Source organism: Rattus rattus, chromosome 16 (genome assembly GCF_011064425.1).
Source record: "Rattus rattus isolate New Zealand chromosome 16, Rrattus_CSIRO_v1, whole genome shotgun sequence".
NCBI classification, from domain to species: domain Eukaryota; kingdom Metazoa; phylum Chordata; class Mammalia; order Rodentia; family Muridae; genus Rattus; species Rattus rattus.
Genome location: NC_046169.1, coordinates 14001848 through 14022041, shown reverse-complemented (window position 1 = coordinate 14022041; position 20194 = coordinate 14001848). Strand labels below are relative to the sequence as shown.

Genomic DNA, 20194 nt, shown 5'->3' with positions numbered 1-20194 from the left:
TTTTTTTGTGTAGATCAGGCTGGCCTCGGACTCAAAGATCCTCCTGCCTCTGCCTCCCAATTGCTCGGATTAAGATGTGCACCACCACAATGATGTAATCTTGGCCCTTGGAGAGGTAGAATTAGTGGCCAGCCAGACTAGCCTAATCATCAAATCTCAGGCCTATGAAGACCCTGCCTCAAAACAAGAAGATAGATGGTCACTAAGGAACGACTGGAGACTGAGATATTGTCTCGAGTCAGGGCCAGTATAAATCCTGGGTCAAAAAAAGGGGGCTGGAGAAATGGTTCAGTCCTTAAGACTTCTTACTGCTCTTGTAGAGGCCTGAAGCTTGGCTCCTAACACCCATGCAATGTGGCTTGTGACTCAACTCCAGGGGCGGTCACTGCTTCTGGTCTCCACAGGTACTGCACACATCCTCAGCACACATGCACAGTATTAAAAATAATGAAGGATTTATACAGATGGTTGTGAGAATGTGGTTGCTGGGAATTGAACTTGGAACCTCTGGAAGAGCAGACAGTTCTTATTCTTTTCTTTTCTTTTTTTTTTTTTTGGGAGGTGGGGACCGAACCCAGGGCCTTGCGTTTGCTAGGCAAATGCTCTACCACTGAGCTAAATCCCCAACCCGGACAGTTCTTATTCTTAACCTCTGAGTTATCTTTCTAACCTCCCAAAGTAAAGAATTTTTTTTTAAAGGATTTATTTATGGGGGGGGGAGAAAAAGATTTATTTATTTATTTCATGAATTGAGTGCACTGTAGCTCTCTTCAGACACACTAGAAGATGGCATCAGATCCCATTACAGAGGGTTGTGAGCCACCATGTGGTTGCTGGGAATTGAACTCAGGACCTCAGGAAGAGCAGTCGGTGCTCTTAACCACTGAGCCATCTCTCCAGCCCGTAAAGAATTTCTTTAAAGAAAGAGTTTAGAAATTGTAAAGAGAAGCTGGAGTTGTGTCTTGGTCACGTGATAGGGGATGCTGGAAGTGATCTTCTGTTAGCGTCCTCAGCAGTTGGAAGAGCAGCATGTCGGAAAGGGGAGCCTTCCCCAGCACTCCTGCCCCTGAATCTGTCTCCTACCCCAGCAGGGAAGCCGGGGAGGCCTCAGCTTGCGGCAGTCCCTTTTCTCTTTTCTAGGCCCGGCTGTGGGAGAGGCTCTGCAGCATGTGATCCCCACTCTCAGGACCTGTCTCCAGCCCACCACAGACCCACACATGCGCCTGAAGCTCTTCTCTATCCTGTCTTCGTTGCTGCTGAGGCCTAAGGACACCATCGACTCTCAGGGGTAGGTCAGCCCTCACGTCTGTGTACAGCCCACATTAAGTGTTGGACAGGGCCCCCAAGGTCTAAGGTACGGCTTCTTGGTGGTCTGTATCCCTAGAATCTACCCCACTAGGTAAACAGTGATCTCAGTGAGTGCACCACAGAGACACAGACAGTAAATCAAAGTCACTTTAGGGGAGTCATTAAAATTCCATTGAGTGAGAAAGTTTTAGGGCACATTAACTATTAATGGCTTCTGTTTCAGCTGTTGTGTTTTAAAAGCCTTTTGGCACCTTTCAGACCTACAGACCTGACTGAATTAGCATTGATGGTGACGGCTTAGGGGCAGCTTCTGTTATCTCAGCGGAGCCCAGAGGCAGCTCGGCAACCTCAGAGCCTCCAGTTTTATGGCTTTGAAGTCAAGAGGAAGGGGAACAAAGAGCTTAGGAAAGGCTCTGGGGGAGGGAAGCAAGCCCAGACCCAGAAGCTCATCCTGGGAGAGGATGGTAGAGTGAGGAGCTGAGTGCGGTAGAGGATCTAGAAAATCAGAGCTGCCCTGGAGAGGAACACACGCGCCATGCATCCATACACACGCGTACACGCAACACACGCACATACACAGGCACACACGCACGCGCACACACACACACACACACAGGCATACACACACACACACACACACACACACACAGAAGCATACACACGTGCACACACACGCACACACACGCACTTGCTCGATCACTGCCTTCCTTGGTTCACTGAACAGAATAAGATTCAAATCCTCTCCCAAGCCTGACCACCCTTGGCAGCCTGAGTCTTGCACATGGAGACCTGAGTAGGAGACACAAGCTCCTCGGACACCCCTCCCCCAAAAACCTGTGGTCGTGGAGTGGGAGCAGCAGCAAACTGTGACGGTCCCTGTGGGTTGCTTGTTCTAACCTTCCTCCTTTGGGTGCACTCTTAATGTAGGGCTGACTGCCAGCCTCTCACACGCTGCAGGAAATTCTGTTTCCTGCTATCTAAAACACCTCAGGGCTGAGAAGGGACCATAAAAAGGTATTAATGAGAGTCTTGGCAACAGGCCATGGAGCAGGCACACACACAGGAATGGAGTGAGTGCGTGGCTGGGCGGCCACCAGGCTGTAGCCTTTTCCACACACCCAGTGTGCTGAGGAACAGTGCCACCCCTGACCCACAAACACAGCCGCCAGGTTTGGGCCAGATTCCCAGTGACACACTTCAGACCTCTCCAGGGATCGAGTCAGTCTGGAGGATCCAATTATGCAGATGAGTTACTGAGTGAGAGATTGCTACTGTTTGGGTAGGGACAGTTTGAAAATAGCATTGTCTTAGAGTGTCTGTTGCCTTGAGGGAATACCATGACCAAAAGAGATTTGAGGAGGAGTTTATTTCACTTGTACTTGTAGGTGAGAATCCATCACTGAGGGAAGTCAGGGCAGAAACCTGGAGCTGATACAGAGGCCATGGAGGAGGTCTGCTTACCAGCCACTTCTTGGCTTGCTCTGCTGTTTTATAGCACCGGGACTACCAGCTCAGTGGTGGCACCACCCACAATGGGCAGGTTCCTCCCATCTCAACCACTAATTAAGAAAATGCCCCGCAGGCTTGCCTACAGCCAGATCTTATGGAGGTAGTTTTTCAGTTGTGACCTCTCAGCTGAATCTAGTTTGTGTCAAGTTAACATAAAACTAGTTGGCACAAAATATCATTTGGTTTTGACTTATAGATCACAAAATGATAGAGTGAAAGGTTGGTTGACCAGTCAAGGCTTAGTCTAAAACTATCATCTCTGGCAGGGAGTCAGGATTCTCTACATAGAGAAGGCTCTCACAGCAAACCAGAGTGGTAGCACCACAGTGTCCCACCTACCACACAACCGGAGACTCCCTCCCCGACCCCTGCCTCCCACTCTGACCTGGGCTATTGAGATGCCTGTGAGAGAGCAGAAGGGAACTACAGAAAGTTCTACCCAAGCTACTGCCTTCTCAGGTGGCCTTTGCTTCAGTCCTTTTGGCAGCCTTGAAGTACAATTTCATGTATAAATTCTGGATAGGGCCCAGTGGGATGATTTGCTTCCAGACCTGACTTCTGAGTTCAGTCCTCGGGACCAACATGTTGGAAGAAGAAAGCCAATCCCTGAAAGTTGTCCTCTGACTCCCATGTGTGCACTGTGAACATGTACCACATCCCACTCACACATACAATACATGCATGCATACATACATGCATACATACATGCATACATACATACATACATAATAATGTAATGTAAAATTGAGCGAAATCGTGGCGAAGGCCTGGGGGTGTGGCCTAGGAACGTTGGTAGAGTGCTTCTCTAGCTCACAGGAAGACTTGGCTTCCATCTCCAACACTGCATAAACCAAGAGTGCTGGTGTGTGCCTATAATCCCAACACCATCGAGGGGAGGCAGGGGGATCGGGTATTCCAGACTAGCCAAGCCTAGACTACATAACAAGACCTTGTCTCAAAAAACAAAGCGAGCTGGAGGTGTGGCTCGGCCGGAAGAGTGCTTGCCCAGCGTATAATGTTCACCCCCCAGCCTTGTACAGTGGTGGAACTACACACTGCGTGCCTGTAGTTTCCATACTCAGGCAGGAGAATAAGACATATAAGACCATCGTCTTCGGCTACATGAGATCCTGTCCTTTCAGGTGAAAAATGATAGTGGGTTATGGACCATCGGGGAGAGAAGTCCTGAGCAATGGCAGACTGTCTGCTCTCTGTGAAGGGCGAAGCCCTGAGCAGTCTGTTAGTGAGGACCTGACAGACCGCTCTCCTTGATGTAGCCGCACATTAGCAAGACCTGCTGGCATCTTGTGTATGGACAGTTCTTGATAATAAAAGGAGTTATTCTGCGTGTGTGCAGGTACCTGAAGAGGCTCTTAGAGGACACCGAATTTCTCTGGAGCTGTAGTCACAGGGGTGTGGGTCCTAGGGACAGAACAGCAGGCCATCTCTCCAGCCCCTTGTTACTTCCTTTTGTTGATGTTGTTGTTGTTGTTGTTGTTGTTGTTGTTGTTGATTTTTGAGACAGGGTTTCTCTGTGAAGCCCTGGCTGTCCTAGAACTCACTCTGTAGACCAGGCTGGACTTGAACTCACAGTGATCCACCTGCCTCTGCCTATCTAGTGCTGGGATTAAAGAGGTGCATCCACACCCAGCCCTTATGTCTTGCTTCCTTTGTTTTAATGGTACAGGTGGCAGGTTCAGTGGATGGTGATGGAGGTGCCCTATGACCCACATAGCTGACCATGGTTGGTATAACACTTGAGCGCAGAGCCTCCCAAGCCCACCACCTTACCAGGTCACTTCACAAGGGTCCCCTTGTGGAAGGGCACAGGGTCAGGTCCATTTCTGTTCCCAAACTATAGCATGTCCTTCAGAGTAGTCTGTGTGTCCTTCTTTACTTGCCCTCTTGTTCCAGACAGTTCCATGGCTACTTGGATATGGTAATAAATGACATCCTAGCCCCCAACCTACAGTGGCATGCAGGCAGGACAGCTGCAGCCATCCGGACGGCCACCATATCCTGTCTGTGGGCACTTATCAGCAGTGACATCTTATCGGCCAAGCAGGTAAGGACAGCTGTGACCATCCCAGTTGTTTGTCTGTGTGTGTCATGAGACCTTGCTTTCAGTCAGCATGGCAAGCTCTGAAGGGCTGGGGTCTAGGGGGCGAGATCAGGGAGGGCCCAGGCTTAGTGCCCTGGTTGTCTCAGGCTCCATCTCCTTGAAGAAGCTGGGATCGGGTCTCTGCCTTAGGTTTACAGATTGTCTTAGTTTCTTCAGTTGCTGTGATAGAAGACCCTGACACAAGCAACTCAAAAGAGAAAAGGATTATTCCGGGTCACAGTAAAGTCACAGTCTGTCGTGGTACAGAAGTCATGGCAGTAGGAGCTTGGAACAGCTGGTCACATCACATCCACAGTGGAGATGCAGAAGTGTGGTGGCGAGTGCCTTTAATTGGGAAGTAGGAGCAGGCAGATTTGTGAGTTTGAAGCCAACCTGAACTGTATAGCCAGTTCCATGCCGGCCACGGTGTATAGTGAGACCTGTACACAAGAGAGGCAGACAGCGGTGAATGCAGGCTGCTGACCAGCTCTGCTCCTCCTTTTTATTCTCAGAACCTCAAGCCCAGGGATTGGTCCTATCCACAAGGTAGAGCCTAATCAAGACAGTCGCCCAGAGGCGGGCGGGCCAGAGGGTATTCAAGGTCCTAGCAGGTTGACAGCTAGCCTTATCCTTCACACGAGCCTATTAAAGAGTCTTTAAGTTGCTTCCTAATGCATGTGTCTTGCTGTAGCATACCCAAGGCATTTTCAGCTGGAAGTTCATCATTTACAGATCTTGAGACATTTCCTGTCACTTGTTTTAAATGTACTTTAGTACTTGACAGCTGCACTGAACCATGATGCCATGCTGACTGGCTCAGTGCGCCCAGCATGCCGCTGTGGCTGTTGTATTGGACAGCACTAATGGTGGTTAGCCAGCAATCTCAGAATCACAACTTAAGTATGCATCTTGACCCATCACTTAACATTCTGCTTATCTGTCTAAAATGGTCCTTGGACTGTTTGAAGAACGGGATTTTTCCAAGTAACGCCCTCAGCACGGTGTCTGCAGTGGAATTGGGTGTCGTCGTCCGGTGCTGGGCGCTGTTCCATAATTTACATACTTAGGCAGCTGTAGTGTTGGGGCAGGGGGATGGCATGCCAGCACCTGAGTTTGGATCCCCAGCATCCATGTAAAAAAGCAAACAAACAAAACCACAAAAGTACCAGGCCTAGGCACATGGGTTACTAGCATCGTCAGAGTAGAGACAGAGTTCACTAACCATCCAATACAGGCCAGTGAGTAAGCTCTGACTTGAGATGGCCCAGTGTTTCAGATCCTTTCTGCTTTTGCAGAGGACCCATGTTCAGTCTCTATGCTCACAACTCCAGAGGATTGGAGGCCTCTTCTGGACTCTGAAGACGTGCATATGGTGCACGTATAGACAAACAGACACACCTAGAAAGGTGTGTGTGTGTGTGTGTGTGCGTGCGTGCGTGCATGTGGTGGAGAATGATAATGGAAGATGCCAGGTATCAATTCCTGGCCTCCATAAGCACGTGCACACACATGTGCACACACAATGCAGCATGTGTTTTTAAAGATTAGTGCCAAAGCAAGTTCTCCATCAGATACTGGGTCTCCTCCTAAGTCAGTTTCTGTTGAATGCTTTTCACAAGATTCCAAGCCGAGGATGAGGGTATCCCTGGGTTCAGTTCTTACCACACACAGATGGCAGGCCAGGCCTGCATTGCTCGTGAAGTGAGCCTGGGGACTGAAACGACAGAAGACTGGAGCTTCTGCTTCTACCCGGTGCCTGTGCCATCGCTCACAGTGTGTGAGTGCCCTCTGCTGACAGCAGAAGGTTGTTATCTAACTGGTGTTGCACTCCAGTGTGCCATGCATAGATAGATCTGAGGAACTGCACTGACCAAATTGAAACAGATATGGTTAAGGTGATCTGAAATTTCGAATCAAGATCTTGGCCAAGAGAACATTTGCTCTTAGAGAATGTAGTATTTCTGTTCCTAGAACAGCAGGAAAAACCCTCCTTAGTGTTATGATTCCTTCCCTCCTGACATCGAGGCCCTCCTCAGTGTCCCCTCCCACACTTGCTTCTCCTCCATCTCTCCACTGGTGCCCTCTCCAGTCAGCCCCTGCCATCATCCTTTGGCCCTGCTGTTGTCCTACGATTATTACGATTATTACACCATGAGAAGGTCCATTTCCAGAAGCCCTCCTGCTTCCCTGGAAAGTGCACAGAGGCATCCACTAGGTGGCAGTGCAGTCGTAACTCACCAGGCCCTCACCCAGGGCAGGCTTATCCCCACCTCCTTCACTGGCCCCATCTACCTCCCCACACCTCCCTTTCCCCTCCTCAGCAAAAGTGATTCCCTCCTATTGAGCATGAGAGCCCTGCTCAGGCTGCTTACAGACCTGTGAGCCTTTCATTGCCTCATTCTCGTGTCCCATGAAGCCTTATATGTGCATCTAAATGCGGTTTCTCCCCCAGGCCTACCCCATTACGTGCTAGGCAAGTGCTCTGCAGTTGAACACACTCTGGCCCTCCATAGGGCTCCCTGTAGGTGGTCTGTCACTGAGCCACGCCCAGGCCTCTCACTTTAAGACAAGTGTTCTGAGGCTGATTTTACTTCTAATTTTGAGGCAGGATCTCAGCAGGATTCCTCAGCTGGCTTTGAACTTCCTCTGTAGTCCAGGCAGACCGAAGTGACTCTCCTGCCTCAGCTTCCAGTACTCACTAGGATGTGACAGGGCTTTGCCCGACTTTTCCTACTCTTTGTTATTTTTTTAAGGTTGACTTATTTATTTTTTGTATGAGTACACTGTCTCTGTCCTCAGACACACCAGAAGAGGGCGCCAGATCCCATTACAGATGGTTGTGAGCCACCATGTGGTTGCTGGGATTTGAACTCAGGACCTCTGGAAGAGCAGTCGGTGCTCTTAACCACTGAGCCATCTCTTCGGCTCATTTTTTTTCCTACTTTCAAAACAAAACAAAATTCCCTGTCCCAGCCCTGCAGCTCCCATCATTTCCTGCCTCTTCTCTCCGCCGCACCCTGGAGAATGGACTACACTTCAGATTTTCTCTCAGTAAAGCAAAGGGTTCTTTTGTTTTTACAGTCTGTGTGCGTGCATGCGTGCGTGTGTGTGTGTGTGTGTGCGTGTGCGTGTGTGCGTGTGTGCACACTTATTCATGAGCACCAGAATTAACTTTTGAATATCTGTCTTAGCTAGTCTTGTGTCAGCTTGACACAAGAGGAGGAAACCTCAATGAGCAAATCCAGCTGTAAGCAGGGAAACCTGTAGGACACTTTCTTAATCTGTGATTGATGGGGGGGTCAGTACGTTGTAGTTGGGCTGCCAGCCCTGGGTTCTAAACGGAAGTAGATTGAGCAAGCCAGTAAGCAGTATTCCTCCATGGTCACTTCATGCATCAGCCCCTGCCACCACGTTGCCGCCCGCCCAGTTTGAGTTCCTGTCTTAGCCTCCCTCAGCAGACTAGATTTGGGATATGTAAGCCAAATAACCCTTTCCTTCCCAAAATTGTTTGGTTATGATATTTCATCATAGCAACAGCAGCCCTAACTAAGACAGTATCAGAAGCCGTTCCTCACATGCTGTTCACTGTGTTTTTTTGACAGAGGGTCTCTTACTAGCCTGGTACTGGCTAACTGTCAGACCATAGGAATTCTGGTTCTCCTCTTCCCTGGCACTGGGATACAGATGTATACCACCACACCCCACTTGTATGTGGGTGCTGGAGGTTGAGCTTGAGTCTTGCAAGGCTCTCATGAGTTTCTTGTTGTTTGGTTGGTTTTTCCCTTGGGCTGGTTTTCTGTAGGCCAGGCTGTCCTTGGACTCACTGTTTAACTGTGCCTGTCCTTGAAGTGCTGGGATCACAGGTGAGCTAAGTTGTCTGTAATTCATATGGTCTGCTGGCCTTGTGTGGCCTGGCCTATCCTGGAGCACTCGATTCAGTGTCTGGTGGTGGCAGCACCACCACTAAAGGCCTTTACTCCCAGCACTCAGGAGGGAGGCAGGCCGGTGAGCTCTGAGTGTGAGGCCAGCCTGGTCTACAGAATGAGTTCCAGGACAGCCAGGGCTACACAGAGAAACCTCGACTGAAAAAACAAATTATTAACTAATTAAAGTGGTTCAAGGGCCAGTGGGGTAAGTCAGCGAGGGAGGGCACTGGCCATCAAGCCTGACAGCTTAAGTGTGCTCCCCGGGAGCTGTGTGGTAAAGGAAGAGAACTGACTCTTACAGATTGTCTGCTATACATGTATACCTGCACATACATACATACATACATACATACATACATACATACATACATACATACGGAAAATAAACCAAACGTTTGTTATTAAAAACAAAACCAAAAAGTTCCAAGTCTACTTGTAGGTGTGGTGTAAGGCAGCATTCCCAGGCGCTGATGCCTCTGACAGCACGGGCGGTCCCACATTCCTCATACCCCTTTGTGACTTGCAGGTTCAAGAGGCGCAGGAGACCCTGATGCCACAAGTGCTGGCCACGCTGGAGGACGACTCCCAGACCACACGCCTGATCTCCTGCCGTATCATCAGCAGGTTCCTCAAGAACTCAGGGGATACCATGGAGCCAGAGAAATTTCTCAAAGTCTATCCTGGTGAGACGCCACACACACACACACACACACACACACACACACACACACACACCACGTTACTTGGTGACTTCTTTTGTGGTCAGACATAGAGACTATTTCTTTTGACCTGATTAAGTTGGTGCTGAGTATCCATATACCACAGTGACAGACGAGCCAGCCCTGACCGAGCAGCCCAGCATGAGAAGCATGGAGATGGGGCCAGTAGGGTATAGCCAATAAAGGTGGGAGACACGCCTCGGAGCAGAAATTGTCCAGGTCCTCAGTTAAAGAAAGAAAAGATATGAAGTATGGTTTCTATCTGCCATTGCTGGAGAGAGCATTCTACCTGGAACTGGGATGGCGGGGCATGATGAGGACAGCCGCATGCCTGTCTCGAGCCAGCCTGAACACCAAGCAGATTAGAGACAGATAGTGAGGCTGTCAAAGCCAACAAGATCCCAGAGGGTGACCTGGGGCAGTGCTGTGCAGAACACTGGGCACAGGAGGAGCATGCGTCCATCCTGAGGAGCATAAGTGTGAGGTAACGAGGGAAACCAGCACAGAGATGATGGGGCCGTGAGGCAAGCTTACTGACTCCCAACACATGCGGTGGCTGATGGATGGTCTTCAGGACAGGTGACACTAGAGGGCTGAGGACAGGCCCCTTATGGTTCTTATTTCAAGTGTTTGCTATTGTCAAAAAGCTAAAGTAATGATGTTCTTCAGAAGCAAGTGGAGACCTGGCCATTCTTTTTTTTTTCTTTTCTATTTTTCGGAGCTGGGGACCAAGAGACCTGGCCATTCTTGCACACTGCTCTTATCCCAGCATTTGAGAGGCAGAGGCAGGAGGGATTGTTGCAAATCCTAGGCAGGCCACGTACAAAATTCCAAGCCAGCCAGGTCTACACAATGAGACCCTGGCTCAAAACAAACAAGAGAGCCACGTGTGATGGCACAAAACTGCAAGCCTGGCACTTTGGAGGTGAAGGAAGAGAATGGAGTTCAAGGCCAGCCTTAGCTTCATAGCCCCTGTCTCAAAAAGAACAAGAAGTCCTAGGCTAATGGCATACTGGTGTGTGCCTTAATCCTAGCACTTCCCAGAGAGAAGCAAGCAAAGAGCTCTGAGTTCGAGACCAGCCTATTTACATAGCAAGCTCTGAGCCAGCCAGGGCTAAACAGTGAGAAAGACTCCCAAGTGCATTAGATAAACTCTGTAATGGCTGAAGGAGAAATAGTGCACTGAAGGCCTTTGCTCCCTAACACAGCCCCTGGCAGGCAGACAGAACCAAGGCATAATTTCTCCAGGGAGGAGGCTGAGGGAGGCTCCAGAAGAGATAGTGACCAGGGTTGAAGGCAGACTGAGACTCTCAGGCCTACAGAACAACAGCTGAGGTGGGAACAGCCTCTACCAGAAAACCCCACCTGCTCTGCCAGCCTCTCCCTCCAGCCTCTCACATTACGTTTCTGATTGTTTTGTTTTTATTTCCACCCACAGCCTGTGTGGCTCTATTTTTTAGCAAGTTTGGCTAATGCATGCTGCCAACCGCCAGGGCTAGTGGCTTCCCACTGGAGGGAGTGCCAGGGGAGAGCGCACACATTGGGCAGTTACAGCAAACACAGCGCTTCAACACAGTGCTATTCTTAGTGCACAGAGGAGGCTGTCGGAAAGATGTCCCAGGCTGAGTATAGGTACCCAGGGCCAGCTCTGAGTGGGGGACAGAAGGGTTGCTCACAAAGGGCAGTATCAGCTGCCCCCAACCTGTCGTTCACCCTTGCAAGTTAGCCCCAGTGAGCATCAACTCCATGTAATTCCAAAATTGATCTGGGTGCCCTCAAGCCTGGGATGGGATGCACTCAAGTTTTATGCCTCAGCCAGCCTTACTTTCTTTCTTTTTTAAAATTTATTCATCCATTTTATGTCTGTGGGTACACTGTCACTGTCTTCAGACACACCAGAAGAGGGCATCAGATGCCATTACAGATGGTTGTGAGCCACTGTGTGGTTGCTGGGAATTGAACTCAGGTCCTCTGGAAGAGCAGTCAGTGCTCTTCACCGCTGAGCCATCTCTCCAGCCCTGGCCTTACTTTAAGTTAGACTCAGTTATCTGTCATCCTGAGGTGTAGATGGTTTCCCTCTGTGCCTGTCCAAAGAATGTGAGCAGGAAGCATCCAGAGCCCAGCACGCTGAGAAGTCCTGGGGCCCCATAAGTCCTTCCAGCAGGCCCCTGTGCTCCTGGCAGGAGGCTCGCCCTCTGCATGTGTAGTGATGCTTTTGATGCCTTCAGTAAGCCAGGGCCAGCCCGCTCATGAGCACGGGTGTCTTACAACATAAACTCAACTTCAGGTACAGGTGAGAGACAGCCTCACCGAACTCAGCTGTTACCCACCAATCTGTGCATTTCCCAGAAGGTTCTTACTATAAAAGTAGATTCCAGAGATAGCTTCTTGTCCCCTTTGGGATTGAGATAGCCCACAATGGTTTAGACCTCTGTCTCAGCCCGACTGGGCCTCAGACTCATCCTAGTCCCCCTTCGTCAGCTCGTCGGGGCTTGTACTTTAGCTGTGCTGACACAGAATGCCTGGCTCCAGACAAGGTTGGGGTTGTTCTGTTCTCTTCTGTTCTGTTCTGTTTTTGTGAACAAGGCTAAGTTTAATGAAACTTCTGTCCATTACTTTGGATAGAAGTATCTGCCTGAGCCAGGAGGTGGTGGTACACTTTTAATCCTGACTTAGGAGGCAGAGACAGGTGGATTTCTGAGTTCAAGGCCAGCCTGGTTTTTGGAGCAAGTTCCAGGACAGCCAGGGCTACACAGAGAAACCCTGTCTTGAAGGAGGCGGAAATTTCTGCCTATCAGGAAGGGTAGGTCTGATTTTGGCAACAGGCAACCTGCTGAAGGGATTCCCACAAAAAACAAACCAAGGGGACACCGTAGTCTGGTGGGTGACTGGCCTCAGGCCGTTGAGCCTGCAGCAGTTTCGAGGAAGGTCAGCCCCCTGCCATTATCTGGTGTGCGTCTAGGTCCTCTTGGGGGTCTCAGGGATATTGGGACTAAACAGCTTCAGGGAAGTGAGGGCCATCATTGAAGATGCCCAGTGCTGAAGAGTCTTCTCTTCTGAGAGGTGGACTCTTGGGCCCCCAGAGCAAAGGCCCTCCACATTTGCACCTTGGCCCTCACGCCTACTCCCCTCCCACAGAGCTCTTGAAGCGCCTAGATGATGTCTCCAATGACGTGAGAATGGCAGCTGCTTCCGCCTTGCTCACCTGGCTGAAGTGCATTGAGAGCTTGGATGGGAAATCCGCCTATCAGAGCAGTGTTCAGTTCCTGTACAGGGAGCTGCTGGTCCACCTGGATGACCCAGAAAGTGCCATCCAAGACACTGTGCTAGGTGAGCTCTCCAGGGTCTGCAGTCTGCAGGTGCCTGTGGGTTCTAGTACCCTGAGTTACCCAAAACACACAGTCGAGACCAGGTATGTGTGCGCATGAGTGTTTGCCCGTGCGTGTCTGTGTATCACATGTGTGCAATAGCCATAAAGGCCAGAAGAGGGCAGCGGATACCCTCCAGGTGGTGTGAGCTGCCGTGTGATAGGAGAATCAAATCCAGGGCCTCTGGAGGAGCAGCCGGCGTCTTAACTGTTGAGCCTCTCTCCAGACCATACTTTTTTTTAGTATGGAATAGTTTACTCAGGGCATGGGGAAGGGACTTGAGAGGGAGTAGAAACAGAGAAAAGCAGAGAGACAGAGTCGAAGAGTAGAGGTCAGCCATGAGCATATGGAGAGAAGAGAGTGGGGAGAGAGGGAGAAGGGGCGAGAGGGCAGAGCGATAACAAGAAGGCAGGAGAGCAAGAGAGGAGGGGGCAAGCAGCCGCCAGCCCCCACTTTCTTACATTTATATTTACTTTGCACGTATGTATGTATGTGGGCACGTGCACCAAGCATTGTGCACGTGGAGATCATAGGACAATTTGCAAGAGGTGGTTCTCTCCCTCCAGCATTTGGATTCCGGGGATGAAACTCAAATTATCAGACTTGGCAACAGACACCCTTACAGTCTCAAAAAATTAAAAAAAAAAAATAATAATAATAATAAGGTGGAGAACGGTAGAGGAAGACACTCCAGCACTGACCTCTGACCTACATGCACACACACACACGCACATGCACGCACACGGTAGGGAGAGGTGGTGTAATAACACTGTTACAAGCGGCTTAGCGTGATGCAGGAAGGACACCTTCTGGCTGCTGATTCGGAGGGAAGAAGGATGGGAGTATTCATTGCCAGGGTAAGGGAAGCTCGGGCACACGGAAGCCGCCTTTGGCTTCCGTGGCTTAAGCACTTGCTGGAAGAGATGTGCCATTTGTTCATAAGAAAATGCACTGCAGGCCAGCGAGATGGCTCAGCAGATAAAGGCACTTACTGTGAAGGGTGCAGGCAGACCTGAGTTCAGTCCCCTTGACCCACGTGGTGGAAGGAGAACCCTCCGAGGCTTCCCCTGGAGTTCTACATGCATGTAGGAAGGCAGGTTCAGCCCTGTGGGATCTTCCCAGCAGCCAGAGAAAAACTACCAGCTCTATAAAGCCTCGAGACGGGCTGGGAGCCACTGCTGCTGGGTTCAGGGCTCTCTGCTCTCTTCTAGAAGTCCTCAAGGAGGGCAGCGTCCTGTTTCCAGATGTGCTGGTGCGGGAGACGGAGGCTGTTGTCCACAAACACCGCTCAACTACCTACTGTGAGCAGCTGCTGCAGCACATGCAAACCATGGCTGCCGCCCGGTGACCACGCACACCAGCCACTGAAGGAGATAGCGGTGCCCGGAGACCCCGCATTTAAGACAGCCGTGTCCACAGCTTCAGGATCCCACCAGCCACCAGATGGTGCTTGAGCATCAGCTTCTGTTTTTCCTAAGCAGATTCTGGGATTTTGTAACATGCCTACTTCTCAGAGGCCTCAGAAAGCTAAAATTAAATTTAAATGCCCCACCCACGCCAGCTTCCCAATTAGCTGCTTGAACATAATGTTTTTATCTCAGGCCCCGAGGGGTCCTGGGCTGCTTCAGATTCACATGCAGGAAGGCCAACTCGATTGTACAAACAAACAACCATCCTCTCCTTTGGGCTCTGCTCCATCAGCCTGTGACGAAGACAATGTCAGTCTTGACTCGCTGATAAAATTTCTCCAATTTTTTGGGGTTTTGACACCGGGTTTCTCTGTGAGCCTTTGGCTATTCTGGAACTCACTCTGTAGACCAGTCTGGCCTTGAACTCTCAGAGATCCGCCTGCCTCTTCCTCCCAAGTACTGGGATTAAAGGCCTGTACCACTACCACCCGGCTCCTTTACAATACACTGGAATGTCTTGCCATGTGGGTGCGATGTCCTGGCGTTGTTTCTCTGTTAGTGATGCCCGCGGGTAAAGGATAGATGGGAAACCAGCCGTCATCCCTACCACTTGCTTATAGCAGTCAGTAAGGTGGGCGTTCTCCAGTGTCTTTTCCACCAAGTGCCTAAAAGATGTTTAAATGGTTGTTATCAGCAGCCAATATTTTTGTTAAGATAGTGTTGGGGGGCGAGTTTCCAACAAATTTTAACATTTCTGCTTTGCCTTTTATGGAATTAAATTATTCTTGCAGTTATTTGTGTGGCCATCTGTGTGATTTGACTGATTGCACTACATCCTTACAAACGGCTCCTGTCTCCATATGTCAGTGTCAGCATGGTCCAGCCTGAGGGATGCTGGCCATGGACTCCATGGGCCCTCTAGTGGCCATCATCACTACCTACCTGCGTTCTGACATGAGGTAGTTGGAGGGCCAAATAAGGCCTGGCCATCACCAGGGTAAGCAGGGCACCCCAGCATGGCCCTGAGTCAGGCTGGGCATCCAGGTGGGTGAGCGTGGGTCTCAGAGTGACTGCAGCCGGAAGCTGCATTTCTGTCCGTCTCCACTGTCCTTGCTGCCTGGAGCTCCGTCGGTCACGTGGAAGACTGTGTTATCTATTACCACCCTTTATTTGTTGGAGAGGGCACATAGGCTACAGTGTACACGTGGAAGTCAGACCTGAAGGAGTCAGTTCTCTTGTCTACTGTTTGAGTCCTGGGGATTCAACTCAGGTTGACAGGATTGACGGCGAGCACCTTGGCCTGCTAATCCCTTGGCCCGAGCACCAGGCATTTTATTTTCTTTGTTTATTGTGTGTTACTTAGTATTGGACTTAAGACTTTACAAATGTATTCTACCCCTGAGCCATGCCCCCAGCCCCTCACTTATTTAAGGCAGGAGTCAGCTCCCTCCACCCCTAGCTTACCATCTTTGCAAAGAGATATCCAGTAAGTATTTTAGGCATCATGGATCTTCCGGTTCAGCTGTTGCTGGAGCTCCAGCTGCACTACAAAGCCATTGTGAATACGTTGCTCATGGTGTGGGCATGTTTCCCATTGCTCCAAACAGAATGGCTGGGTCAGATCTGGGAGATGAGCCCCATGGGGTCAGTGGGTATCTGTAGCTGCTTTATTGATCTGAAGTTAGAGTGGGCATTGGGTGACAGGCACACACACCACAGCATCAAAGCAGACCGCTTTGAGGAGCCTGCTCTCTCCACCATGGATTTGGGGCAAGCACTTTTAACCACCATCAAATTAGCATCACATGGACACGTGTCAGCAGTGCAGACAGGCCACCATCTCACCAGCTGCCTCCTCCTGGAGGGAAGAAGCTCAATTGGAAGAGAAGCCTCCCTAGGGTGGAGGTGGAAAATGACAGTAGCCATGTCCTTCTTGTGCCCACCCTTATCAACCACAGGGAAACAACCAGGTTTCTTTCCTGTTATTCTTTGAGACAGGGTTGCTCTGTGTAGCCCTGGCTACCCTAGAATTCTCTGTAGACCAGGCTGGCCTCCACTCAGAGATCTGCCTTCTGAGGGCTGGGATTAAATGGGCTTCTTAACGTGTCAGAGCCAATGAGATGGCTCGGTGGGTGAGACTGCTTGCTGAGTAAGCCCAGTGACCTGAGTTCAGTCCCCAGAAACCATGTAAGGCTAGATGGAGAGAAGGACTTCCATGTATGCAGTGTGCCATGTGCCCACAGAAGTGGATGATACACAGGAGTAGTAAAAATTCAAAGGCTGACAACTTGAGTTCAATCCCTGGGACACACCTGGTAGCAGGGAAGGGCTAACTCTGCCAAGTTATCCTCTGACCCTCACAAAATGGCATGTCACATACCCCCTCCTCAGCATGCAAATAAATACAATTTTAAAAGGAAAAAAAACGGGGCTGGAGAGATGGCTCAGAGGTTAAGAGCACTGTCTGCTCTTCCAGAGGTCCTGAGTTCAATTCCCAGCAACCACATGGTGGCTCACAACCATCTATAATCAGGTCTGGTGCCCTCTTCTGGCCTGCAGGCATACATGTAGGCAGAAAGCTGTATGATGTATACATAATAAATAAATAAATGTTTATAAAAAATAAAAAGTAAATAAAAATGAAAAAAATAAAGCCAGGGGGTGGCGGTGCACACCTATAATCCCAGCACTCAGGAGGCAGAGACAGGTGGACCCCTAGGCTCTGGGCCTGCCTGCTCTACAGAGTGAGTTCCAGGACTGCCAGAGCTACAAAAACAAACCTGTCTCAGAAAAAATAAATAGAAAAAGGGAAAGGGAAATCTCTTAAACAGTATGGTTGCAAAATTGCCTAGCACTTGCCGGTGCAGGCTGGAGGATCAGAAGTTCAAGACCAGCTACATAGAACATTATCAAAACAAAACCCTGAATCCAGGTCCAGGTAGGGAAAATAGATGGTGGCTCACAACTATCTGTAATGGGATCTGATGCCCTCTTCTGGTGTGTCTGAAGACAGCTACAGTGTACTCATATACATAAAAGAAAAGGAGGAGGGGGAGGAGGAGGAGGAGGAGGAGGAGGAGGAGGAGGAGGAGGAGGAGGGAGGAGGAGGAGGAGGAAAAAAGGCTATGACCCTGGGCTCAATCCCCAAAAGAGGAGAAGAAAAGCAGCCAGGGAAATGGCTCCGTCCTGAAAGTGCTGAGCTCGCATCTCCAGCACCCATGTGGTGCTAGCAGTTCAGCCTCCTCCCTCCCCCCTGTAACTCCAGCACTAAGGGACGTGCTAGATTCAGGAGAATCCTGAAGCTCGCTGACCAACCAGTCTAGGCAAGTCTGAGCTCAAGATTTAGCGGAAGGTTGAGTGCCTCAAAAAATAAGGTGGAGAAGAGCTAGAGAGATGGCTCAGGCTAAGAGGGATTGCTGCTTTTCTAGAGGACGCCAGTTTGACTCCCAGCACTGACACTGGGCAGTGCGCAACCTCCTGTGACTCCAGTCTAGGAGACCTTACCCCCTCTGCTGGACCCTGAAGCCACCTGCACTCCCATGCACAAACCCACATGTAGATGCAGACATGTGCATAATTAAATTTGTTAAATAATAAAACTTGATTTTTTATGTGGACATAACCAGGTGGTGGTGGCACAAAGCTTTAATCCCAGCACTTGAGGCAGAAGCAGGCAGATCTCTGAATTCAAGGCCAGCCTGATCTACAGAGAGAGTTCCAGGATAGCTAAGGTGACTCAAAGAAGTCCTATCTCAAAACAACAACAACAAAAGATGCTACCTGAGGTCACCCTCTGGCCTCTACGATCAAGCACATATGGGTTGCGCATGCATGAATACACAAGTGCACACACAAAATGCACAAAGGCATACATGCACCACACGCACGCACGCAAGGGAGAGAAGCAATCGGCCCTGAATCACATCTGTAGCTTTGCCGATTGTCCTATGTCCAGTATTACATTCCTGGTGTCTATCCCTTCTTGTGCCTTAGTTATGTAACATGTTAATGTTACGAGAAGTCAAGCAGAATAGACCAGAATGCTCTGTACCAATTTTTCTATTTTTGTGTTGAAGAAGTCCTAAAATATTTCCATGTAGAGATTAAAATACATACACAGATGGGTGAGAGCAATTAGAACAATCATCTCTCTCCTGAGTGGGTGAACAAGTGCTGGTGGTCAAAGTGGTAAGGAAGCCATTCTGCAAGCCTCCGTGTGGGCTAGCGGGAGACCTCTACCTGAGTTTGTTAGCTTTTCTTTTTCTTCCTTCCTCCGTCCCTCCTTCCCTCCCTCCCCCCTTTCTTCCTTCTTTTCTTTTTTAAGAGACTCTCTTTATGTAGCCATGGCTATCCTGAAACCCACTACATAGACCAGGCTGGCCTGTCTGCAGAATGCTGGAACTAAAGGCAGAATGATCCTGCCCGCCTTTGTTATTTTCAAGGGCCTGTGTAGCCAGGAGCAATACAGATTTGTGTCCTACCCCCATCCTCTGCCTCCCCACAATGTCCCAGCCCCCCCACACACAGCTTTTCCCTTTCCCAAAGTCACTCCTTACAGTTAAAACATATTTAAAATATTTATGTTTCAGTAGTTCCTCTGCAAATGGATTTCAAAGGCCACAGCTTGACTAGACATTCTGCCTGTAAGTCCTAGGACTTAGAGGCCTGAGGCAAGAAGATTGCGGTGAGTTCAATAGTCAATTTGAGCTACCTAGGCCCTGTCTCAAAAGAACTAAGAGATGAGCAGCCGGTAAAGCACTTACCATGGAAGCTGGAGGCCTGAGCTCAGATCACAAGAGTCTGTAAAAAAGACTGGAGTCCGTGGAACCTGTATATAATCTCAGTACTCTTGGATGAAGTGATAGGCTGACCCAAGAGAATCTTCTACAAGCTCACAGGCTTAGCCCACGAGCAAACACCCAGAGGAACTGTCTCAAAAATGGTGGAAGGCAAGAACTAATACCCAAGGACAAACAAAAAAAAAACAAAAGAAATGTAAGAAGGAGCTGATAAAGTGGCTTTGTGGTCAAAGACACTTGTCGCCAAGCCTGATGACCTTCCATCCCAGGGACCCACATAGTAGAACTGAATCCTAAAACTTGTGACCACATATGCACAGTAGCATACGCGCACTGGCATAGGCTACACCTTCGTCAGAAACATTTTCTGCCATGGTTCATTTATCATTCAACTAGTAAAGTAACATTTTTCTTCCATGGATGTGAAATGTCCTAAAAGTATAATTAATATATATACATATATATACATATACATATACATATATATATATATATATATTCTCCATGATCTTCTCAAAATGCTGTAGTTTAGTCTGCTATATCCATTCATATTTGTTTGTATTTATTTATGTTTTGTTTTGAGATACCCTCATGAAGCCCAGGCTCATCTCATACCTCTTCGGTAGCCAAGGCTGACCTCTGACCTCAGATCACCATGCCTCCAGAGTGCTGGGATTATAGGCCTGTGCCTTCTTTCCTGGTTTCTGTGGTGCTGGAGATGGAACTCAGGGCTTCCTAGGCAAGCACTGTACCAACTGAGCCATACACCAGGCACCTCAGCTGGCGTGTGTTTGGTTTTGAAACAGTCTCACTGTATCGCTCTGGCGCTGACTCTCCTGGAACTCACTATGTAGACCAGGCTAACTTTGAGCTCACAGAGATCCAACTGCCTTCCAAGTGCTGGGACTACAGACATGCACCGCTACGCCAATCTATTAATTTTATTTTATTTTGTTTTGTTTTTATATGAGTACACTGTAGCTGTCTTCAGACACACCAGAAGAGGGCATCAGATCCTGTTACAGATGGTTGTGAGCCACTATGTGGTTGCTGGG

At 49.3% G+C, this 20194-nt stretch overlaps 1 protein-coding gene across 1 annotated transcript in view; it reads left to right on the top strand.

The window, feature by feature from the left end:
* Dnaaf5 (dynein axonemal assembly factor 5) overlaps positions 1–15134 on the top strand; it is a 39648-nt gene extending 24514 nt beyond the window's left edge. Inside the window, exons 9-13 of the mRNA XM_032886840.1 lie at positions 1141–1288; positions 4732–4882; positions 9371–9527; positions 12702–12893; positions 14143–15134. Of these exons, the coding sequence (XP_032742731.1) occupies positions 1141–1288; positions 4732–4882; positions 9371–9527; positions 12702–12893; positions 14143–14279 (785 nt within the window). The 3' untranslated portion in view covers positions 14280–15134. The remainder of the gene's footprint in view (positions 1–1140; positions 1289–4731; positions 4883–9370; positions 9528–12701; positions 12894–14142) is intronic.
* Positions 15135–20194: the final 5060 nt, after the last annotated feature.